The sequence below is a fragment of the Bombyx mori genome, chromosome 3 (genome assembly GCF_030269925.1).
Source record: "Bombyx mori chromosome 3, ASM3026992v2".
Classification (NCBI taxonomy): Eukaryota; Metazoa; Arthropoda; class Insecta; order Lepidoptera; family Bombycidae; genus Bombyx; species Bombyx mori.
In genome coordinates this window covers 9550996-9576578 of record NC_085109.1, presented here as the reverse complement: position 1 = coordinate 9576578, position 25583 = coordinate 9550996, and the positions used below count along the sequence as shown (strand labels likewise).

Sequence of the window (25583 nt, the reverse complement as noted above, 5' to 3'; positions counted from 1 at the left end):
AAATTTAGCCCACCACATCAGAAGGAATATCATGCAGTAGTTCTCTCTTTACTATGATCGCACTTTTAGATTAAAACAAGCAGATATTTAAAAGCCGCATTTGTTTTTAAATAAACTAATCAAACTGATAGAAAAATACTAACAAAAAACTCCCAATCTATTTCATAGTACAAATCTGTAATAGTACAACAAAAAAACAAAGAAATTGACGCCGTTGTAATTGCAATAATTATTATAAAATTATTTTAAACAGAAAGTTAAATAATAATAATAATATATTATCTATACTCAGCCTAATGATTTCCTATTTTGTTACTCTCTTTTCCATTTATACGTTACCACACAAAAGTAACAAAAAAAGAAGTAACAAATCAAGAACAACATGTCATTTTATTTGTAAACACATGCATCTCACACGATTACTCTTATTTCGATTTGATTAACGAAATCAAGAATGGGAGCTTTAATAGTAGGTTAAGTGAAATAACAATAAAATCTGCACTTATCTATGTTTTATGAGTAACAAAGGTGGAATTTTTTTCTGACCGCTAGCTTAAATATTGACTTTTACCGTTCGTACCGGCACCAGAAAGAACTAGTCGAAATTAAAACAAGACGGATGCCAAGCCGGTTAATGCTACCATTATTCTAAAATATAATTGCATTAATCGATTCTCATATTTCTTCAGAATTATGGTAACAAAAACTGGAATTTCTAGGTGGAACTTTTTACGGGACAAGTTAAAATCATTAATTAGAAATTTAATTATAAAGTAATGCTAAAAAGGATGTTTTAGGATGAATTGTGACTTATGGCTATAAATAAATAATATTTTTTATTTATACAATGCCCATGTCCATTCAACTAAAGATCGATGGTTTGGTAAGATATTGAGATTGGGACACTGCACTTTTCATACAACTGGTTGAAGCTGATTTATGATATATATTTTTAATGAAAAAATCTCATTGTATTTATATCTGTTTTTTTCCTTTCTAATAAGTAGAGTAGTTATACTGCTTACACAATTTATAAAAAGTAGTAATGAACTAATATATTAGCCGGAACAAAATATTAAAAAAATGGGACAGAGGCTAAAGTCTATTGTGCAATAATTTTGAGAAATGCTCATATGTGTCGTCTCTGTAATAGGCGATATATGATAGTCGTAGATAATAGATTAATTTGTCAGAAATCTATTCACACTTCAATTTGCGATAATGTCAGTAAAATGCAAATTATTTGTCAGTAGTTTTCAATAGTTCAAGTAAATGAACAAATTAATCAAAATGCAACAGGCAAAGCAATAGTACTTTTTGATGAAAATACAAAATTACAATGAACACTTATTTTAATATTTGAACTAACAAAATCTGTTTTGATGAAAATGTATAATACATAAATTTGGGTAACTTCATAAGAATTATGGACCAGATCTAACAGAGTACAAAATTTCATAAATTCGTTTTATTCTCCGCTATTGTCAACACATAATTAAAATGCAGCCAAAATACTAAGCAAAAACTCAAACATAACTGTTATTGATACTAAACATAAATCAAATTATTTTCGATCATAAAATGGAGAATGAAAACAACCAAGCCAACTCAAACAATATAATTCAGACATTCACTTTTAAAGACTACAACAAAACAACAGAAAGATCAACATTCAGAAAACTATCTGCTCTAGTCAAGATACATGAAGACATTAAAAAAGGTGAACTCCCGTTTATTTCTAAATTACTATTCGATGACGAACCCAAGGCATGGTTTTGGGTGCTGCATATACAGTAAAAGTTTCTCATTCGCGTAGTATATGTTCCATAAACAGGCTGCGAATACAGAAACCGTGGATATGGAAAAGTGCGTTTACGAAGGATGTTCGGTTAGGATACCTAGGTATATATTACATCCGCGAATAAAGAAAACTCGAGTAAAGGAAACGCGAATAACGAGCTTTTACTGTATTCACAGTGGATAGCGATTCAGATCTTATCGCAGATGCACTTGCGGGGTTGCTCGAGGCACTTGAACCTCTATGCCACCTTTGAAAGTGCTCTGGCAGTTGTTAGAAAATGTTTTCTCAGCCATTCTGGTCAGAGCTTTTTTGTCTTGCTAAGATCATAATTGGTCTAGCAACTGCATTCCTTCCAACCCAAAAAAAAAGAAAGATCAGATTAGAGTCTTTATAATATTGTGTATCGACTATGCCAAAATATAGATATAGTGATGGCACACACAGTGTAGTTTCTCTAGAACATACGATTTATTTGTTTTTTACTTGGAAATGATGAAAAGTCTCAAACTGCAAGTCGTATTTCGACTCATTTTCGAAGCAAACCTCTGATTTACACGTTTTTAAAAGCAATTAATAACGTTCAAACCATCTTTATAGATGAAGAAAATGGGCTCCGTCTTCGCATGGATTGGACCAACTACCATCGTTTGGATGTAATACATTCGTTTATCGATGACCTAGAGTTTGACTTTCCATCTATTTGTACTTCATTTGTCATCGGAAAATCATTGGAGGGTAGAGATTTAAAGGTGAATTTAAATTTTTAATAATTAGAACGTTTTTTTATTAATATGCATGATTAGCATTAGTACCGTAAAATGGGGCGATTAGGGACAAATTCCAACTTTATGAGCAATTTTAAGGTAGTTGTTGATGTATATAATGCTATATCAGGATCAAAATGATTGAGTCTTGGGAGCATCTTTGTTGTCTAATTTAAAATTATGCAACTAGCATTCCAGTTTAAGCAAAAAATGCAAAAATAGGTGTAATCCCTATTTACCCGAAAATTGCGGTTAATTGGGACGAAATGAGAAATTTGCTAGGGTTGGCACTACTTTTATTTTTATATATAGTTTTAATTTATTTATTTATTTAGTTGCACCAACAAAGTGATCATCAATAAAAAAAAATTGAAAAACTGACAAAAGTACATGGCAGACATCACCTCAATTATAGGTGCAATCGACAGTGCTGATATTTCTATCTGGGTTAAGAGATTAGGTGTGTCGGTTATTCCATGGATTAATCAGATGAATACCCCCACTCTGAACAAATATTAAATATTTTATTATGTATTACTTAGACATTTTTGTCCACCTTGAGATTTCATTGATCTTGTTACATGTCTCTGCAAAATTGACTTACTTATATTAAATTGCTTATCTATTTCAACTAAAGACTTATTCCCAATTTCGCTTCGAATAAACCAGATTTTTACCAACAAATTTAAAAGATATTGTTATAACTACATAGACAACCCTACAAACCTGTACCTATTTATACTTAGGTCGTTTCCATTTCACGTATTCTCATCCCAATTGACCCCTTTTTCGTTGTTATTTATACCTAAGACGTCCCTAATATCCCCCAAAACAACAGATTTTTACATGTATTTTTATTTAATCAAATACTTTAAAACCAATAACAACTGAGACTTACCTTTAATATATATGCTGGTTCAAACACTAAATAACGTTTATAAATCATAGTCGTCTTCTATTATTATCAAATAAATAAAAGAGAGCAAAGTTTCTAGCACTAAAACAATTACCACCACAAGAAGTTAATTTGGAACGCGATTTTTTATAAGTTAGCAGCTATTATCATGCATATTCAGAATTGTTTTGTGAACTTTCAACATTCTACTATTAAACTACAAAAAATTGAAGATTTTGCAACGAATATAAAACTAATATTGAGCGTCGAAAGATTTTCCCGGTTTTTTCCCGATTCGCCTCTCAATCCCTAATCGCCCCATTTTACCGGTATTCAAAAGAATACTAATAAAAAAGTAATATTGTAGTTGCTAAAGTATGGATTAGTTTAATCGATTATTATAATTACCCAAAAAAATGACACTCAATAAACTATTTCAATTTGATTTCAAATTTTATTTTCAGCATATTAATCCTAAGTATAGTGTCAACTTTTATGTCTATCGAAAAAAAAACACAGTAGTGTATATTTTAAAGTAATGTATTATTATTCGATATTTTTTGTCTGTAATGGAGTGCACTAAATCCCCCAATTACCAAAGATATATTTTAGGCATCGCATTTACTTTAAATAGCATGCCTTGTTGAAGTTTTTTTATGTAATAAATTTTTTTTATGCTCAATTCATTGACGAAAGCATTCATGAGGTCTTGAGGTAATGCTGTAATGTTGCAGTTACTCAAGATATCGAATAGTAACGCCAACAATGCAAGTGTGTGGCTGGACGCCGGCATCCACGCTCGTGAATGGATCGCGCCAGCTGTGGCTACCTACATAGCCGACTATATCACTAGGAATTTCAATGATATGCCTGAATGTATCACTAATAAAGACTGGTAAGACTAAACATTTTCCGAATTTCCATGATTGGCATGATTTTTAGTGTAATCCGTAATTTGGTACACTACTCTAGTAGTCTAGAACATACCAGACCAGTCTAGCTGTCGAACTATTTTAAGATTTTTAAGGAGTTTCTAAAATAATTTTTGAATTGCAACCGCCTTTTCTGCTAAGTAGAACAGTAACGTCATCTTTGTACAATGGTATAAACTGTCTCTAAAATAAAACATTAATTTCAAAAGTAGACTTTTCAAATTAAAAACATACATTCTAATTATTTCTAACGATTAATAAATGTGTATCCATGAAATATTTTGAAGATAAGAAGCCAGCCTCTCACTGGTGCGAACCGATTATTTCAAGGCTTTATAAGAGTTCGTCACCGACAACCATATACTATAAATTATATACAGTACTTACTTTTTTTTTCCTACCTAATCTGATAGCCTTGAAAGGCTATTTCAGCGTAACCTTAACTAGTAGGTGAGCTCACGGGGCTCAAACCTAACGACGTTGCTAACGTACCCTAGCAAGAGCCGTGCTTTGCAGAATCTACCACCGGATCAGAAACGTGACCCACTGAAAAGATCCAGCGAGAAACTCAGTGGGCTGTGTCTATGAGTTAATTTGCTCGTCGAGCCCTCCGTCGCAAGCGACGGGTTCGACGAGAACGATGACCGGATATACAGTACGTTTTCGCAAAGCTATAGCTTTTTAATATACCCTAGTGCTGGTGGGTCGAGAAAGACTGGTGGAAATATCGTTAGGGACCCACTTCGACCCGCCGCCGCACCAGATGAAGTTTTATAATTTTAATTACCCCAGCCAAGGTGTTAAACAATATACCTAAGAATTATATAATACGAGAGCCCAAGAAAAGGTTGAATAAGAAAATATTTTCTGTATCAATTAATTACAGGTACATCCTTCCAGTTATGAATCCCGACGGTTACGAATATTCTCACACAAAAGACCGTATGTGGCGAAAGAACAGAGCTTGGCACGGCGGCCAGTGCGTCGGTGTTGATCTTAACAGAAACTTTAGGTATGCTTGAATAGAGTAATAATCGTAACTAATATTTGGTATATGTTGAAATCTAATTATGTACATTGAACATAAATTCTTCACAATTCTTTCGGCTTTTTTATTCCTTTCTAATTCTCCTTTTTGTTGCTCATTAGCCTACTGACGTTTCTTTTCATACTGCAATTACTTTTGTAGCAAATACAAAAATCGAGAAATAAATCTGTAAGGGCAGAATAGATATTACTATTTTTAAATCTATTAGATAGATTAGTTTAGACATAGACTATCAAACATGTATTTAAAAATTAGCTGTTTTTTTTCTAGTATTGGCTGGGGCCAGAAAGCGTCTTCTGATAATCCGACGAACAATTTTTACAGAGGACCAGAACCATTTTCTGAACCAGAATCATCGGCTGTTCGCGTGAGTTTAACCTAAATATTTATATCACAACATATCGATAATACCTTATTAATACTAAAACTATTTTGTGAATCTTGATTGATTTCAATTAAAAATTAAAATTTGGAAGACTAGAAAATTCATTAGTAAAATAAACTTAGCAAATTCTTTTTGGTGATATCTTCTCAAAACAAGCTGTATTGATGTCAGTGCTCTATGAGATTACTAATGGGCGTATAGAAGTCGATTATTTTTTATCATAGACCATTAAAACTATAGGATGTACCTACACATGTATAAACAGTAAGAAAATTGTGATTTGAAGGCCGGGATAACTTTGCTTGACATGTGTACACGAGGTATTTTGTAATGTAATGTCTTCAGTTGTGTAATTGTTATTTCTGTTTACATTAGGAGAGCAGTCTTTCATAGTTCTTAGCTCCGTTATTTTTCTTGTGTGTATTTAAACACGTATATTTATACAATCATATCATATATTGGAGTTTTGTTTTCGCACAAATAATACGCGAACGTCATTACAAATCCAGATTCATTTAGCAATAATGTGTTGATACCGAAATCGTGTCACAGCCGTTGAACGCAGAGATTAAAGTGCAAACAGGATTTAGTCGTAAATCAATTTCAGTGCACCGGTTTTATATCATTCCCGTTACATTAACTCGGTATTTGTGTAATAACCACACCTGTACGGCAGATACAATTAATAATATTTGCCGTCTATTATATTTTTATATTTTAAATGTCAATACGTACGGCCACCGACTATTTAACGGCTGTCTATGGGTGTATTTTAAGCACGCACGGATTGTTTGGAACGCGAAGCAGTCATGCGTTATTCAGAGTGAAAGAGTTTAAAAGTACAATCCAAACTTCTATCTTACCTGAATGGTCGGAAGCGATCTATTGGCCCCGGTAAAAACTTAAAACAAAATGCACTGCATACTCACATGCCAATCTAATGCAATAAAATAAAATTCACTGTTATCAGTCAAAAGATGTCCACTACTAGATTCCCAAACTCCACCACGTTGACAAGTTCTGCATTCGAATCGTACGGATTCTCACGATCATGACTAATCATTATAATATTTAAAGTTTAATTATATTATTTTCAATACTTCCAGGATTTCATGTTAAATTCTGGTATTACGTTTAAAGTTTACATCACATTGCATAGTTATGGAGAGGTAATCATGTTTCCATTTGCTTTCAAAGATGATCTTTGCCCAGACTACATCCGTCTGCTCGAAGGAGCAACTGCTATGTCGAGGGTAATACTAATTTTTTAATTTTCGTAATTTATGTTTAACTGCTGAGACAGTGTGAGAGATTCGCACTTACTTTTAATATCAGTAGGGCGTTTCGGAACATAGTAGGATTTAGTACTAGTAGTTAGTGTTTCTGGCGCAACATTTCTTATTTGCTTAGTGTAACAGCTATGATTTCAAACAAGGTTAAATAGGCCTACGCAAATGGTATTGTGTAACCTTAAAGAGGAACGAATCAGCGAACACAATATCGTATTTATTATAACAGACAGACCGGGCATTGTCCGTCATTTACATATAGTAAAAAGCCTTGTGTATTAATCTAATCTATTTTTATGGAAAATTTCATCCAAACCCTGATCTCTCCACTATTCAGGGTATATATGACTTCAATGGAAACACGTATAAAGTTGGAATTTCAAAAGACGTTATGTATGGAGCTGCTGGCACAAGCAATGATTGGAGTTACGGTGAATTAGGCATTCCTTATTGCTACCTCATCGAACTACGAAGTAAAAAACATAAATTTAGACTTCCCAAAGAAGAAATAAATGAAACTTCAAACGAGATCTGGAACTCTATTAAGGCCTTAATGGAGTTTGTCGATGATACTGACAGTCAAGAGAAAATTATCGCATGAGGTAATTCAACCTTTATGCGCATCAATAATGAAAGACAATGAAATCTTCATACGTCATTTCGAAATTTAACATGCCGTTGTAAAAATCATTTGTAAAGACGTAAAATATAAATTAAAAAAAAACAACAATTTTCTCTAGAATAACGTAAATTAATTAATTCAAAGTGGCCAACTCAATTTCAAATACTCAAGTATGGGAAGTGAGATTTATTAGAGAAGGACAAAGGCGTTTTGTTAAATCATTGGATACACATGGAGGTTGGTCCACTGATAAGAATATAATATTTTTTATCTAATTAAATTCAATGACAGGTACAAAGAATTTGATAGACTAGGATCTTAAAATCAGGCATGTTCTATTCAAACTAAATCTTCAAACAAGTCAAGTTGACTGGATCGAAGCTCTCATGTATCAGAAGATAGCCGTTCGAATTTTCGATGGCCCTTATCTCACCGGTTCTTTTAATAGAAGTATGGATTCTGTATGTATTTCGCTTCGTTTTTTACAAGTAATGCTCATGGTGAACAAACTTTCCCTCGCGGTGCTTCCTGAGTGCTGTGACATAACGCTCTTCAAATAAGGTTTAAAATAATTTGTAAGTGTTGGAGAACGGCTTGTTCAGCACCGCAATAAGCCATATATTATCAAACCTCTAAAAGTATTTTAAACCATTTTAAAACTTATATTTAAATTAAATATCTCATATTTAACTTAAATCGTCTTTAAATTTAAAATGACTACTAACTAAAATGAAATAAACACGGACTGGTCACATAATGCGAAATACTCGAGAGGTATCTACCTCCTCTTTAGGATATCAATAAGTTAGGATATCTTAAAGAGGGCAAAAAGAAATGAAAAAGTAATTGAAAAATAAGGAAAGACGCACTAAAGCTTTCTAATTGGGGTAAGCTGCAGATAGAAGACAATAAAAATGTTAGATGAGACCTTTACAAGGAAGCACGCTATACTGAATGACATCCTTTGAAATATGAACTACTGCAAAAAGAGTTCAGAATAAAAGGGCTTGATATTAGATTTATAAATAGAGATACGACAACGGATGCCAGTCGATCCAATTATGTTTTTATCTGTAGCGATAACAATCTGGAAAGAAGAAAATAGCACAATGGATATAATGGTGGATGGACCTAGAATCACACAGATAGCCGGTATGCTTCACGAAAGGGAGATACCGTATTCTATAGCAATTGGCGATGTTGGGTCTGTACTGAGTAGGGAACAAGGGATTAAATATTCAAAGAATAACCGAAAACCAAACTGTAAGATTTTCGATATTTTTACTTATAACTTTAATACATTAGACAAATAATGTGATTCTACCTGCGCAAATTCGGAGTAAATGAATTTATGAGCTTAGTATTATTTTATAATAGTTCATCATCTAATATTGCTCGTACTTTTTTCGCTTCCCACCTTCTGTCGTCGAGGCATAACGAAAAACATACAGGAAACCAGTTTTTAAATAAACTATTGAATTTATAAAACATGGAATCATTAAAATACCTTTTCTCTATGTTTAACGACAGATCTAAGAATGTACCTATAAAGAATGGCCTTCAAAAGACCGTTTTAGATTATTTTTCCGTAAATATCATAAATAATTAATACAATTTTAGTATGGTTAAAGTGTTCAAAACCGGTCTGTTACTTGACTTGTAGCTAGTAACTATGACGAGACCCTAAAATTTAGATAGGCTTATTACAAGTCATTTTGCTGAGACAATAACAATTAGCAGTCAAAAGTAAACTCATTTATACTTTCACAATGTTTATGTTTAGATCATTTCTGTGGCATCTGTTGATGAATTTACTATCGTAAACATGATTAACCCTTGGGGAGCCTCTCATAGCATTTGAGAGAGCTGGTTAAATGAATGCTTCACGAAGCTAACCTCAAAACATTTAAGAGCTAGCTTGTGTGGTTAAATATTGTTTTTCTTTATTCAAATAATAGATTGTGAAATGGATTGGCATAACTATCATCGTCTTCATGTAATTTACGCGTTCATGGAGAATTTGTCACATGAATACCCTTATTTGTGCTCGGTGGCCGTTATTGGAAAATCTGCTGAAGGACGAGATATTAAGGTTAGATATTGTGTTATTATTATATATTTTTTATTAGTTTTAGATTATTAGTTTCAGTGTGCAATCATTTTGGAGGTTTATTAGCCTACTGGTACCACGCTGGCTAGACGGGTTGGTACAGGGTTTAATTTCGAGTTTTCCTTCTCTCACACTAGTAAATATTGTGTGTTATGCTTTCCCTTTTGTCGCCTCTTACGACTCCCCTGGGATGGTAATGGGGGTGGTGACAAAAGTATTCTAATGCCGTCACCACACGACGGACCGACGATCTAGTAAAAAGCGCTGGGTCTCGTTGGATGCAGGTGACAATGAACCGGTCGCACTGGAAATCTATTGGAGAAGCCTATGTTCAGCAGTGGACGGCGATAGGCTGAAATGATGATGATGATGAGTTTCAGTGATTAACGAAATATTAAGGTTGTCATGCGATTGCTCTCGGCTTAAAAAGTCAGACACGTTGCATTTTTTCGGGTTACAAATCAAAGTGGATTTATTCCATTATCTCTGTGCAAAGGACAATGTCGATCTATTGGTGCATTGTTTGAAGGTTTTTTTTTATTCCGTTCGATAATCAATATTTTACTCCATTTGGTGTTAAAAGGTCAGACTAACAAAAACAGTTTCTTATTTAGAAAAGTGTTGTTTGGTTTTAAAAAAAAATAAGTTGATGCATTCAAACTTTTTGAGTACATCTCTTCTGTAATTGTTTTTTTTTTTTATGATTGAAGGATTACTGGTGGCCCGTAGGCCTTTCCAGTTTCACCAGGACAGGTGGGCGAGCAAAGGCTCAGCCAGGAGGTGTGGGATTTGCTAACAGCTACCCGAGCGCCTCCGAAGGAGACCTAACAGCTCAAGAGCAGCTGCTTCGCGAATGAATCTACTACCGGATCTGAATCGCGACCCGCTGAGAAGATCCGGCGAGAAACTCAGCGAGCTGATTCATGGGGTAGGTTGCACGGTGAACTCTTTGTCAAGTTCGGCGAGTACGGTTACCTGGGTCCCTAAACTTGCTCCTAGTGTTAGAGCTGAAGGCGTCTAATGCAAAGGTTATTGGATCTGATGGATCCGTAAGGACGTGTCTAGAGCGTCGACGGTGACTGGCTCCTGCGTGATCAGGATTCGGGGAGTAGTCAGCGGCGGCAACGATAAGGCGATTATCATGACGCATAGCCTTATCGAAGTACCGTTCCGACGCTGACTTCATGTATTTCTGGATAGATTCGAGGCCCAGGTCGTCGTGTAGGTCAACGTTCCTCACGAACCACGGAGCTCCGACGGCTAACCTGCAAAAGCGGGATTGTAGAGATTGGAGGGTCTCTATGTGTGTGCGGGCCGCGTGAGCGAACACCACACTCGCGTAAGTCATGACGGGCCTTATGCAAGTTTTGTAAAGTGTCACCTTGTTCCGAAGGGACATTTTACTCCGCTTACAGATCATGGGGTAGAGTCTACCGAGAATAAACGCGGCACGGTCACGGACTGATTTTATATGCGGGCGAAATGTCATCGATGCATCCAGGGTAACGCCCAGGTACTTGACCTTCCTGGCCCAGGGTATGGGTTGTCTAAAGAGAGTAATCGGGGGTGTGAGATTCATCCTCCTAATCCGGGAGAAAATCCGTGTGGAGCTTCCCCTCTGAAATAGCACCGCAGTACTTTTCGCTGGGTTGATGTCTATGCGCCATTTTCGGAACCACTGTCCTAGGGCTAGGGCTGCACTCTGAAGCTTCTTCGCGATTAGGGACTTGTTTTTACTGGAATAGTAAACAGTCGTGTCGTCGGCGAATAAAGCTAAATGGGTCGGCGGCAACCGGGGAATATCGTTAACGAATAAGCTAAATAGGAGGGGTGAGAGGACAGAGCCTTGCGGGACTCCAGCTGTGAGAGGTCGTGGGGAGGAGCGGGTTCCCTCGACTCGATATCGAAAAGAGCGGCTCGACAAGAAGTCCCATATGATGAGCACGAGACTATCCAGCACGCCCATGTTGAATAGTTAGAAAATCAAACCGTTGTGCCAGACTTTGTCGAACGCTTTTGCGACGTCGAAGAAGAGAGCTCCCGTGTATAACGGTTTTGGTCGATTAAGCCCCACAAGAATGTGCTCCGTGAGGCGGTGCACCTGTTGAACGCATGAGTGATTTGTACGGAATCCGAATTGTTCATCGATGAGAATGCCCTTGGATGAGACGAAGTCTCTGAGGCGTTTGTAGAGCAGACGCTCATACAGTTTGCCTAGAGACATGAGGAGGCTAATCGGGCGGTAGCTCGTCGGATGATTTTTTGGTTTACCGGGTTTACGTATGCCGATAACATCCGCTTCTTTCCACACCGCTGGAAAGATACAGTTCACCATAGCGGCATTGAAAATAGATGCCAACATCACGATGAGTTGGACGGGTAGAAGTTTAATAACGCGGTTGGATATACCATCGGAACCGGGAGCCTTGCGAGGACGTAGGTCTTTGATCAAGCCTTTAACTTCCATCGGGGTGACGAGTGGTAACGCATCCGAGGGTGGCAAGGAGACTCTGCGTTCTACCTCACTGTCTACTAATTCTACATGAACAGGGTCCACGGATTGAGTGCTGGGCGTGCACTGGGTTTGCAATGTATCGGCCAGCAGCTCTGCTTTTTCGTCATCATCAAACGCCGCGAGTCGGCCTGAGGGGCCTACGAGGGGAGGGCATAGTTACTACCGTATCCAATTTGAGAGTACGAGCTAAGCGGTAGTAAGACCTTTGGGAGGGCGCGAGTCCTTCTAAGAAATCAGACCATCTGGCATCTCGGACTTCGGCGATGCGAGACTTTACGTCGCGTTGTAAGGCACGCATTCGAATACGATTTTCCGCGGTAGGATACCTGTCGTAGGCGCGTATCGAGGCGTTCTTAGCTCTAAGGAGTTCCCTAATATCGTCGGACAATTTGAAGCGGTGAAGGAAGTCCTGCACTACAACTTGTTTCGATGATCTATCTAATGTCGAGGTGATGTGTGACGTTAAGATGTCTATGGCTTCAGCGGTATCCTGAGGAGACGGGATAGAGTCCGGGTTAAACGGGAGCGATGGTGGATCAGATTCAGCCAGGCTGATGCCCAGCGTGTGCCAATCCACCACAGTCCTCGTGACGGGAACGGAATCGGGAGCGTCTGTAATTGGTTTACGGTCATTGTTTGCTTGACTTTTTGCCAATCTTTGCTGTGCATAATAAAATTAATAATCTACTCAGTAAAAATATTTTTTTAAGTAAGTTGTCCTAATTCATATATATCCAACCAGAATTTATGACACAATGTGTAGACCACATATCTATAGTAAAAATACCGACTCAGAACGCGAATAATACCCGGATCCCATATCACGTCGTCAAGAGGAAATTTAACTTTATCCCGTTGTCTTGCAGATTTTAAAGGTATCTAATGGTAATGAATATAACGTTGGCGTCTGGTTAGACGCAGCTATTCATCCCCGTGAGTGGATCAGCACAGCTGTCGTGACGTACATTGCTGATAGACTCGTCCGGACCTTTCATGAGCAGCCTGATTGTGTAACTAATAAGGATTGGTACGCTCTAGTTATATTGTTAAGTTTTTAAATCAATATATAATAATTAGATTTACGATTTCTTAATAAAATACTAGTCAATTCTCACAAATACAAACCTGTTTCTTTAAATTCTAGTGACACTGATCATACGTGTTTACATATATAAGTTTCTGTCCTACGATGCGTATGTACTGTACTACATATAAATTTGGAAAAGTGCCGAGTTTCTTACCAATTCTTTTCAGTGATGAATCTCCATTACAAATCGGTGGCAAAGTCGTTGACTATTTAATAGCCCCTATAGAGATCTATTTAATTATTATAATTACTTTGATTTTAATTGACCAAAAGGCCTAAGGACTTTCAAGTGAATAAGGTTCGAATAATTGGCGATCCTGCGGACCGAAAGGAAAGCAGTCAACGTCACCCAAAACACGTCGTTTCGGATCCTTCCGATCCACTAACGGTGCTTTCAGGTACCTCAAGCACAGGTCATCGTTCTCGTCGAACCCGTCGCCTGCGACGTCGTGGGGTCGTCGTACCCCCTTAGGGGGGGGCACGGAGCGGGCCTCGGGGAAACCCCTCTGCCCGGACATGTAGCTCCCTGCCTAATAAGGCAGGGGTGATGCACTGCTGGATGGGGTATCAGGCAGGCGTGATGTTATGTGTGGGGTCGACTTCTTTTTTCTTCACTCTTCTCTTCTTCTTCCTCTCTTCTTTCTTCCTTCTTCTTCTTCTTCTTTCTTCCCTTCTTCCGGGGGCGGCTGCTGCTCTCCTCCATAATTTTTTTTTTTTTTTTTTTTTTTTATTAATTTTTTTTTTTTTTTTTTTTTTTTTTTTTTTTTTTTTTTTTTTTTTTTTTCCCTGCACTATTTACAATTTCATCTTAACCTAACTTAACCTAAAGTAAACCTAACTTACATCTAAGTGACGGCAGCGCGCCGTTCCTGCACTCCGTGGAGTGCCGGGACAGCGCGCGCCGTCACACCTAAACTAATCCTAATCTAACTTAACCTAACATAACCTAGCTAACCTACTATGGGGGAGAGAGCGAATCCGCACTCCACGCTACAGTCCTCTCCCCCTCTCCCCATCGTTATACAATATTGATGGGGGGGAGGATTGTAGCGGGTAAGAACACCCCATCCCAAAAGGGGGTGGGGGGTGGGGTCAAAGCCCCTCATGGAAATGAGGCTGCACCTACTGGGTGCAGCCGCGGTCCCCATACGGGGGACCCGCCAAACGGGCAAGAGGCGTGGGGCTAGAGGCTGATGAAACTCAGCTCCGAGAGGGGCGCTCATAGGTCCTCCCCGGCCTCACAGCCGGCGAGGAGCTTTATCTCCGAACGATCGTCGGGGGTACCAATAGCTCCCGCGGCAACGCCGTACCATCCGGTGGTCTGGCGTGCAGCGGGGCTATGCTGTGGAGATGCTCATGGGGCCCGTTTTCGGCTCGCTCGTACATATTACGGGCGAGCCTAGTCACAAACTCCACGAGCGACTCCACACCTAGGTCCCGGGCAATAACGTCATTTCTGACGTACTGCCCGGCCCCGACGATAATGCGGAGGGAAAGACTCTGCTGGGCCTGCAACCTAGATCGCTGGGACGGCGACAACAGGTGATACCAGGCCGCAGCAGCGTATGTGAGGCGGGAACGGACGTATGTCTTGTAAATGGCGAGTTTGGTCCTGGTCGGAAGCCCGGACGCAAACACCGGCCGCAACAAGAACCTGGCCGCGCGAGTCTGACCGATGACTCGGTTGACGTGCGCGACCATGCTCAAGGAGCGGTCGATGTCGCATCCGAGATACCGGACCGTGGTCCTGAACTCGACATTCACACCTCGGAGGCTGAGTTTCTTTGGGACGACTCTGATACGGACCGGACCGTAGAGTAAGGCCGCGGTCTTTCCCACATTGACCGCGACTCTCCAACGGTCCAGCCACTGGGGCAGTAAATCCAAAAGCCTCTGCATCCTCATAATGGCTGCAGAGGGGAACGGAGAGGACGAGAAGTAGGCCGAGTCGTCAGCGAACAAGGCCAACTTCACGTCCTCCTCCCACACCCGAAGGTGACCCTCCAGGGTGGGGATGTCATTGGTGTAGAGGGCGTATAGGATAGGTGATAGGACACTACCCTGGGGAACCCCGGCCGTAATGGGACGCACGGAAGACCGTGCGCCCTCGACCGCGACAAAGAAGGTTCTGCCCTCCAGATACGACCCGAGCAGTCGCACGTGAGCGTGCGGTAGGCCCGCGTCCCGCAGCTTGTGGACCAGCCCCTCGTGCCACACACGGTCGAAGGCCTTCTCGATATCGAGGAGGACCGCGACCGTGTATTGGCCCGAGTTTCGCCGGTCCGCCAAGTGATGCAGGACACGGGTCAGTTGCAGAGTCGTCGAGTGGCCGCTTCTAAAGCCGAATTGCTCCGGCCTGAGGAGAATATACGGCGATATTCTCCTCAGGAGCAGCCGCTCGAACAACTTGCCCACGTGCGAGAGCAAGGTAATCGGTCGGTAACTGGAGGGCTTTCTCCTGTCCTTGCCGGGTTTGGGCAAGACGATGATCTTGCCCAGTTTCCAAGTTCCAGGGAAGTGTCCTACCCGGAGAATGGAATTAAACAATCGTGTCATTGCTGACACGATTGAGGGAGGGAGGTTTTGCAGGGCGAGGGGAGGAATACCGTCCTCGCCGGGGGCTTTGCGCCTCTTCATCAACTTGATGAGGAGGCGCACCTCGCTGGGAGTGACTAAGTCGCCATCTCCCAGCTCGACTCCCGGCGATTCCGGTTTGAGGAAGTGGATTACACCCTCTGACACCTCGCGATGGAATGCAGCCATCGAGGGTGCAGAGACATTCGGAGTGAACTGCCGCTCCAGCGAGTTGGCCAGGACTTCGGCACGAGCCAACGGTGTAAAACACCGTCTTCCCCCCTCGTCCTCCAAGGGGCAAGTGGGGGAAGGCTTGTTGGTGAGCCGGCGACAGATGCGGTGAAGGGGGGCCATCGTACGGTCGTCGGACGCGTCCAACAGTCCCCCCTCCCAGGAATCACCCCGGTAAGTCCGCATCTTAGTCGCCAGCTCCCCCTCAAGTCGGTTGAGCTCGCGCTTAATCCTGGGACACCTAGATGTCGCCCAGAGCCTCCTCAGTGCCCTCTTCCGACGAATTAACGTCTTGAGGTGCACCGGGAGTTCCGCTCTGGGCCCCCCGCTGGGTACCAGAGTCGTCACTTGGTCCAGGGCTCCCCTGATGGTGTCGACGAGACGGGAAGCCGCCGTGTCGACCTCATCAGGGGTAGACGGGTCTTGAAACAAGGATTGGTCGGCCAGCAGTCCCGTAAAGGACTGCCAGTCGACCCTAGGCCTGAGAGGGGATGTCGCGACCCGAGTGAGCCCCAAACCCACCGTGACCAAGATCGGTAGGTGAGGGGTACTCAGGTCGTACAGTGCCTCTATCGCTAGAGGGCACTGTAGCCCCTTGTGAACACACACGTCCAATACGTCCGGTTGGTACCGGGCCAACGTTGGAACGTGTGTGGGTTCGTTGGGGCCGACCACGCAGTAGTCCCCCCTTTCGGCATCCTCGTACAATCGCCTTCCGGGCGGCGTGATGATTCGGGAGCCCCAAGCGACATGTTTCGCATTGAGGTCCCCGACCACCAAGGCCGGATGGCGATCATGGTTCAAGGCCCGTCTAATATCGTCCTCGACAAAATCAGGACCCGGGGGTCGATACGCGGCATAAATCCGCAATTCGGCCCCCGGTACGTGGACCCTCACCCCGACCGTTCTGGTAGAGGCGAAGGTCAGTAGCTCAAGCTCCTCGTGCACCACGTCCCTCCTGACGAGCGCCGCAGTGCCCCTGAACGGGCGCCCGTTGGAGGTCAGTTCGTCCCGTCGGTACACGAAGTAGTTGGGCATCCTAAAATCTTGTCGAGGTTTGAGCTTGGTCTCGCCCAGGAGGATAACCTGCGGGTCATACTCCTGGGCGAGTCGGATGAGCTCCGACCTCCGGGACCCTATCCCGTCGGGGTTCCAGTAGATGATGCGCAGCTCCTGGCTAGCCATTGAGCTGCGCAATCATCCGGTAGAACCCCGCGAGCAAGGCCCCGAAGGGACTGGCTCCCGAGGCGATCTCTCGGATCACTCCGGAGATCACCTCGGACAGTTTCTCCCACAGGGAGAGGAGCCAGGCAGCGAAGCCGGCAGGCTGCGTGTCCTGTCGGCCGCTGCGCCGCTCCCTCTGCGGGCGGGGTGGTAATGGGGGCTGTATGCCTGAAGTGGCCGGTTGGGCCTGGGGCAATGAAGATGGTCCAGGTTGCTGGATTGACTGTTCGTCAATTATGTGGTCGATAGTGGGGTTAAGGTCAACCTCCATATCTAGGGCAGGTACTGCGGGAACCGACGAGGGAGCAGCGTTCTCTAATGCTTCCCTTCGCGCTTTCTTCATCATTTTTCTTTTGCTCTTTTTTTTCCTATTCTTTAGGGTTTTTTTGTTTGGAGCTACTTGTGGGGTTGGGGCACCGGCACGGGCCGGAGCGCGGTCTTGTTTTGGGGTCGGTCTTGTTATAGCGAAGCTACGTGGGGTCGGAGTAGGTTTACCCCGCCGCGGAGTGTTGGCTTCAGCCATCAGCGTTGCCGCCGATGGTTCGGCCTCCACTGTGACGGCAGGGGGGATGAATGAGGACGTGGGAGGGGGTTGGGGCTGGGAAGATTTCCCTTTCCCCTTCCCCTTCCCCTTCGAGGTGGGTGCTACAGCGGAAGGAGCTGCATTCCCGGATCGACGTACCGGTGGCACCGGTGGCACCGGAGGAGGGACGGTTACTCCCATCATCCTGGCCTTCTTGCGGTAGACCGGGCACCGCCTATCAACGGCGGCGTGGTCCTTCCCGCAATTGGCGCAGGAGAATGGGCCGTCCCTCGGCCTCGGGCAGTCCGCTACAGTGTGCTCCGCAGCACATCTCACGCAGCGGACCGCACGGTGACAATTGTGGGAGGCGTGCCCGTAGGCCTGGCAGCGGTGACACTGCGCAGGCCCTCGGGTTGGTCGCCATCCCTCAACCGTCACCCCCGGCAAGTACATCAGTTCGTTGACTGAGTACAAGCGGGCGAGTTCATCCTTTGAGAGGTGATCCAGGGCAACGTGGAACACGTTGCCCGGTCGCCCTCTCTTGGACCGAATGCACCTAGCGTATCGAGCCGGGAACCCCAGCTCCTTCAACGCGTTGGTAACGTCTGCCGTGTCGGTGTCGGCAGGGAGGCCCCGGACAGCTACCTTAGAGGGCATCTCCTCCGCCAGGGCATAGCAGTACCATTTAATGGTACTATCCCTGGCAGAGGCCTCCGACAGGTAGGCCTGGACCGCCCTGTATTCCTCAGCCGACGACGGCAGGAACCTAAAACCAGTGCCGAAGGGTCGCGCCGAGGGGGCGCGGCCTAGGCGCTCCCTAATGGCAGCCATGTGGCGGGGCCAATTAGAAAGGGCCTCCACCATTATTGGCGGGTGTCGGCGCAGTTCCTCCTGGGCGCGACCCTTCGGTCTCGGGGGAGGAACATTTCGATGGACCTGAGTTGGGGGCTTGGGAGTAGTTGGCTTTGAGGCGGCGATAGCCGCATAAGATGTGGACGGAATTGGGTCAGGAAGTTTTCGGACTGAGGGAGGGGGGGGTCGGGTAGCCTCGAGGTCCACATACCTAGTTGAATCTAGGTTGCCCGCCGTGCAACTTGAGGCGGGGGCACCTCGAGTACTATCCGCCATGATAGGAGAGAGTGCTGGAGAGGGAGAACGCGGAGGGGTTCTCAACCTAGGAGCATCTACCGTCCTAGGGAGTGCCCTAGGTTTGGGGATGGGTTTCTTGGGTGAGGGAAGGGATTCCTTTGAGGGGGACGTTGAGCGAGAGGAGGAGGGGGAGGACGAAGCAGATGTGGATGCAGAAGAGGAAGGAGTGACGGAGGTAGCTTCGCTATCGTCACCCTCGGATCTAGAAGAGGGGCCTATCCTCGGTCTCTTGTCTTTCTCCTCAGAAGAGCCCCGGTCGGACTCGGACCTGGCCTTCTTTCGCGGCCGAGGGGTCCCCGAGTTATCGGTCGGTAAGGGAAAGCAACTTTCCCCCGAACCGATTCTCGGCGGTCCCTGGGCCGCTCCAGAAGGCCCGGGCTTATTGTCCGGATCTGGGCGAGTTTGGGTTTGGGCAAATAGGCTAGTTCCTATTGTGCGTCCCTTATGGGAGGGGCCTGGGGTGCTGATTATGGGGGGGCTCCCCCCTGACATGATTTAGACGACAGTCTACTGAAGCAGGTGACAGGCACCAGCGAACGCTGCTGGTAGTGGGGGTCGATGAACCCTATTAACCGGAGAGAGCAAGGACAATCCCGCTCACCATACCGATAAACTAACTAGAAATTAAAGTAAAAGTGAAATTGAAATAATAATTAAGTGAATGTAATTAATGCAAATTAACTGTTATTAAATGTGGTTATTAAATTATGACCAATAGTCACAATTTAACACCTCCATAAGCCTAGATATATAGTTTACGTTATAAGGATGAAATAATAAAGAAAATAAGGAACCAAATAAAATTACTATAATAGAAATGTAAGGTTAGTATTAATAACAAAATAAAGTAAAGTTAAAAATTAAAAATTAAAAATAAGAGTTAAAATGTTAGTACTAAGTGCCCACTTATGATGGACCGAGCGTCCACCTGAGTCCGCCGCCAGATGGTCGCAGTTTAAAACTGGCGACTTGATAGCAATACAATATTGCTAAGTTCTGGTGCGGTCGTAGGCACGTAATGAAAATTAAAAATGCTATAGAAATTAATTTTAGAAAAATAAATATTAGAGTAATACCTGGAACTATAATTTATTCTATTGCAATTGGTATAATAAGGTTTAGAAAAATTTTGGAGGATGGTAGTTGTAACTAAATATGTATTCTATTTGGTTTGTAAAGTTTTAAACGAAGACGTGAAAATAAAAAATAAAATATAAATCGAATACGGTAAACTAATACAACCAACTAGGTCAATACTCAAAATGATAGAAGATCAATTTATTTCTATGGTAAGCGGGACGACACCCCTCGGGGTCTATGGGTCGATCTAATTTAATTCTTAATTAATATACTATAAATTTAGAAATGTTTCAGGAAAGGAGTTGAAAAGATTTGATATGCTATAATTGAGGGTAGTTGGAAAAATAATAAATGTAAAATTAAAATTAAATTGTTATTATAATTAATGAACTAGGCTACTGAACTACAATATCTACAAGACTACATTAACTGTAATGACTAATTAATCTAATATATAAATAAGGAAATAATAAAATAAGCAAAAACTAATAAGAAAACACACCGCGACTCGCTAGCGAGCCTGTCGTTCTGACGACTCAGTTAACTAATTCGTCAACTCGGGTTTGGTTTGCAACCCCTCCTAACCCCAAAGGGTAGGGGAGGACTGGGAACAGACACAGATGGCCAGTCTCGATGGCGCTAACGTAACTCTGTTTTATTCTTAGAATAAATTGAGTACGCAGCTATCCAGGCTGATCAACATCTACCCGCAATTAACAAATGTTAAAGAATGAAAGTGTCAATCAACTTACCTGTTCCCGGGTCCCGAATTTCGTTTGTTCGGGGCGTCACCACACCGACACAACACCTCTGGATAAAACACACTCGCGAAAGGATTCGACAAGACCGCACAGCACAAGCAGTTTTGGTATCCTGGCGCACTGGTGTCCCGGGCCCTGCGACGAAGGGCTCGACGAGTAAATTAACCCACAGGCACAGCCCACTGAGTTTCTTGCCGGATCTTCTCAGTGGGTCGCGTTTCCGATCCGGTAGTAGACTTTGCAAAGCACGGCTCTTGCTAGGCTGCGTGTTAGCGAAGTCATCAGGTTGAGCCCCGTGAATTCACCTACAAGCTCGGCGAATCTAGAATAACCCTTCGAGATTACTACATAGAATAGGTAGGGAAAAAAGGGTCGAGTTTTTTTCTAAAACATTTTTTTTATTTTTAGGTACATACTTCCAGTACTGAATCCGGATGGTTATGAATACACGCACACGCACGACAGAATGTGGCGTAAGAACAGGGCCCGTTACGGTGAATGCGTCGGAGTTGACCTTAACAGGAATTTCAGGTAAGGACTAACCAACGTCACGTTCCTGTTCCAACGATGAGACGGTCTTTCGCTATTGAGACTTCGATCCCAAGTTTTAAGACTACTTGTGGCATTCGGGTCGCATGTGACTTTGATGTGATCTCACAGTCTAACTGCCTGAGTTGAGTGGCCGTTGCTTGAAAATTTGTCAAAAGTAGTACTCGTTTTCAAAGTGCTAAGGTGTTATGGTAACTAGTACTCCTAAAACCACCTGTCAGCTCAGTATGTCATGATACTTTTCAACTTATCGTTTGAATGTTTGTAATACTCAAATATTAAAATAAAACCGGCCAATGTGGATGACATAAATGCTTCAGACTGGAAATTTATATAGTGTTGAAATAAATTGTTTCAGTTACGGCTGGGGAGAGAAAGGCGAGGAAGGTTCATCAGAAGACCCGGGTAACATCTTTTACCGAGGACCGAAACCATTCTCCGAACCTGAAACGGCCGCTCTAAGAGTGAGTTAATTACGATTCAATGCTCCAAATTACGATTCATTCAATGCTCCATATTGCCAAAATAAGGAAACTGCAATTGATTGCATGTTAACAATAATATGACGATGGCGTATAATTTTAGATGCAGATTGTAGCTGTGCCAGTTTGGCTATTTTATTGATAACTTTAATACCACTGTAATATGTAATACTCTTCCAATTAAACGAAGAGGATGGCCTAAACCAAAGCATTAGTTTGCGTTATTTAGTACTAAAATGTTAGTGATGGTAGGACGTATTGTGAGCCCGTACTTACTTGTAGGTATACTATCCTGCTTATCCCTGTCCCGAAGCAGTCACGCGTCAGGACTGTAAGGCGTATCATCCGATGACAGGTGACGTCATGCTAATTGTGTGATGTTTATGGGTTGAGGAATCCACTTCCTAACTGATGATCATAGGCTCCTCTGCTCATGTACATATACAAACAAAAAATGCATCCGCCGAACGCCTGAAGATGTACGTCCGAAATTTACCTAACAGACATGAGCGTACCATATGCATTCGGACTTAAAATCTGCTGCCAGTTTAAATCAATTCATATTAAATTCGTAGCGCATTCCTTTGGAATCGCCGTCAAATGTATTTCCTTTATCTTAGTCGTGTCATTATTTCAACAACATTAAAGAAGTAAGACGCTTAATGTAGTTTGTATGAATTGAGATTATGAGTCTAAGATTGTATGTTAGAATTAAAAGACGGTCGGAAGCGGCTTGGCTAACGGTAGACGGCGTCTTGGTTTAACAGTAGGCCGTGGCTTAGCTCTACCCCGCGCATTGCTGATGTCCATGAGCAACGGGAACCACTCACCATCTAATGGGACGCACTAATCTTAACACTTTGTTGTTTCTTTGTTTTTAGATGAAAAATAGTAACTATGTATTATTTGATGACGTGTTTATTTTTACAGCGCTTGATCACCAAAAGCTCGACGCCGTTCAAGGTGTTTCTATCGTTTCATAGCTACGGCGAAGTCGTTATATTCCCATGGGGGTACACAGATGAACCATGTCCTGATTATGTAGAGCTGTTGGAAGGAGGCACTTCTATTGCAAAGGTCAATGTCGTTGTCGATTATTATGTATACTAATATATAAATCTAGTGGTTTTTAGGGATGTTCCATTATAACTACTGAACCATGCATCCACTTGACTTGAAACTTGTATCCATGTAGAATATACATGTACTTAATGGATAGGCAAATATTTATATTAGTTTTGGACTCCCTAATAATAATGACAATAAATAATAATGTTAATATTAAATGCTCAGCCAAGCGGGCGAGTACGGCTAGTTCTTTTATAAATTTGGAATTGTACTTATTAGACACGAAGCTAGAGTTCCTTATTTTAAAAAAAACTTTTTTTAAATGAGATTTTTCCACTAAATCGTTTGCAACTTGAATGATGATTTTTGTGTTTCGCAGGCAATATATGAAACAAGCGGACGCACATATAAAGTAGGCAGTACGAAGGATCTCATGTATTTTGCGTGCGGCAACAGTATAGATTGGAGTTACGCTGTTGCGGGCATACCTTATTCGTATATGGTTGAATTGAGAGGGAAGAAACACAGATTCCTGCTGCCTCAAAACGAAATCGAGTCAACCGCCAAAGAAGTAATGAATGGAGTATTCAGATTGTTGGATTTTGTTGACGGGAAAAGTAAAAGTTGCCAGTCGTGTGACTGTTCGAAATGATATATTCTGCTTATATAAATGAATGATAAATCAAGAATTGAACCGCTACGTTATGTAATCTAATATATAATGGAACGTCTATGGAAAATATTGTTTAAATACGAAAACATTTTTGTAATTAATAAAATAACAATTTAAAACGATACGGAAAACGTGTTTCCGTTGCAATGACCTGTGCCAAATAGCTCGCTGATGCGGTTTCGACTATAATGGATGCAATCCAAAACTTTTTACTCCTCACACCAGCCTGATGTGTATCAGTTCATATTTTAATTAAAATTCATTATAAAGAACACGATCTATTAAAAATCTCGATAACTTTATTTACAGATTGCATTATCTTATAATACATTCAACAATCATAAAACGTACGATTTCACATTCATTTCGTATCTATTATTGATGAAAAAACCTATCATTTCACAACGTTCACTATTTTATCTTTAAAACACGACACATTCAGTTCACTGTCACGGTATACTTCGGACGGCCTATTAACCGATTTCTTTATGTTTATACATAAACATTACTAGCTCAATACGGGCGCCAGACATCGACAGGTCTTTTCTCGGGCGTCGTAAGCGACTTGCTTCGCGTCCGAACGCTTTGGTCCGACCACTCTGGGGACGCGGGACGTTTTTTACCCGCAACCGAAGGCGTAGAGCTCTCTTCTTCCCGGTCTGGGCTCGAGCTGGGATCCTCTTGGGGCGCAGGCGGTCGCAGCCACCAGTCGTAGCCGCCGTAGAGTTGCGAATACAACCACGCTGGCGGGGTGGGGAGTAAAGGGGAATTTAGGAATAATTGAGCGGCTAATGCACTGTGGAATAAACTCGACGGAGCCGGTAGTGGCTGCAGGGGTTTTCTTGGTCTGGTGAACGCTCCCGGCCGTTCGTCTGGAGGAGGACTCATTGAAGCGGTGACGGATATGTCATCGTCTTGCGGGGAGCACGGCCGGGAGTTCGCTGGACTCGTAGTGCTGTGAGCGCGCATTGATATTGGATTATCTGACGTCACGTCTGTAAAGATAAGAAATTTTAGTACTCTGTAAATAAAGGAATTTAAAATTGAATTGACTTAGTCCGAAATTCTTGTTTCTTGGTATTTACGCCAAACTGTAAAAACTTCCAATTCTTCAATTACGTATATATTTTTTTTTTTTTTTTATTGCTTAGATGGGTGGACGAGCTCACAGTCCACCCGGTGTTAAGTAGTTACTGAAACCCATGGACATCTGCAACGTAAATGCGTCACACACCTTGAGATAAGGTTCTAAGGTCTCAAGTATAGTTACAACGGCTGCCCCACCCTTCAAACCAGAACACATTACTGCTTCACGGCAGAAATAGGCAGGGTAGTGGTGCCTACCCGCGCGGGCTCACATGAGGTCCTGCCACCAGAACCACCACCGTATGTTGAATTAGAATCTGAAAAAGCGACTTACCGTTTTCGTGAGGCGGTGGGGGTCCTGGGGGCTGTGTATGCGCTGGAGGCAGCACGTGTGGAGTGAAGTGCGGATGTGCTGGCAGAATTGGTGGGGGGTAATGCCGGGCTAGCGCTCCCCATTCGCCTCCAGGTAGACCAGCCAACTGATGAGCTATGCCTGAGTACAAATTAACTTATTATCAGTAACAAGCTTAGAAGTCCTCGTGGCCTAATAGAAAAGACGTCCGGTGCATTTGTATCTTGCAATGCATCGGTGTTCAAATCCCGCAGACAGGTACCAATTTTTCCAATGAAATACGTACTTAACTAAATGTTAACGGTTGCCTTCCAAGGTGAAGGAATAACATCGTATAATAAGAATCAAACCTGCAAAATTATAATTTGCGTAATTACTGGTGA

At 42.5% G+C, this 25583-nt stretch overlaps 2 protein-coding genes across 2 annotated transcripts in view; one reads left to right on the top strand and one right to left on the bottom strand.

Moving 5' to 3' along the window:
• The first annotated feature begins 1199 nt into the window (after positions 1-1199).
• On the top strand, positions 1200-23893 carry LOC101735349 (uncharacterized). The gene is made up of 15 exons (XM_062674652.1): positions 1200-1720; positions 2399-2550; positions 4195-4355; positions 5279-5404; positions 5711-5807; positions 6932-7078; positions 7452-7709; positions 7874-7973; positions 8814-8999; positions 9695-9828; positions 13228-13388; positions 21399-21521; positions 21898-22003; positions 22952-23098; positions 23469-23893. Exons 1-15 carry the CDS (start codon positions 1582-1584, stop codon positions 23739-23741), a joined length of 2310 nt encoding a protein of 769 aa, XP_062530636.1. The 5' UTR covers positions 1200-1581; the 3' UTR covers positions 23742-23893.
• A 154-nt stretch (positions 23894-24047) lies between these two features.
• Positions 24048-25583, bottom strand: part of LOC105842405 (runt-related transcription factor 3) — a 46523-nt gene continuing 44987 nt past the window's right edge. Inside the window, exons 5-6 of the mRNA XM_038018936.2 lie at positions 25183-25341; positions 24048-24757 (exon numbers count right to left, since the gene is read on the bottom strand). Coding sequence (XP_037874864.1) covers positions 24276-24757; positions 25183-25341 — 641 coding nt within the window. The 3' untranslated portion in view covers positions 24048-24275. The remainder of the gene's footprint in view (positions 24758-25182; positions 25342-25583) is intronic.

Excerpts from the sequence above, each read along its gene's own strand:
- LOC101735349 (XM_062674652.1), top strand. The coding sequence starts at position 1,582 with ATGGAGAATGAAAACAACCAAGCCAACTCAAACAATATAATTCAGACA. Across the intron at positions 5,808-6,931 it reads CAGAATCATCGGCTGTTCGC|GATTTCATGTTAAATTCTGG; the intron begins GTGAGTTTAACC and ends CAATACTTCCAG. Across the intron at positions 7,079-7,451 it reads GAGCAACTGCTATGTCGAGG|GGTATATATGACTTCAATGG; the intron begins GTAATACTAATT and ends TCCACTATTCAG.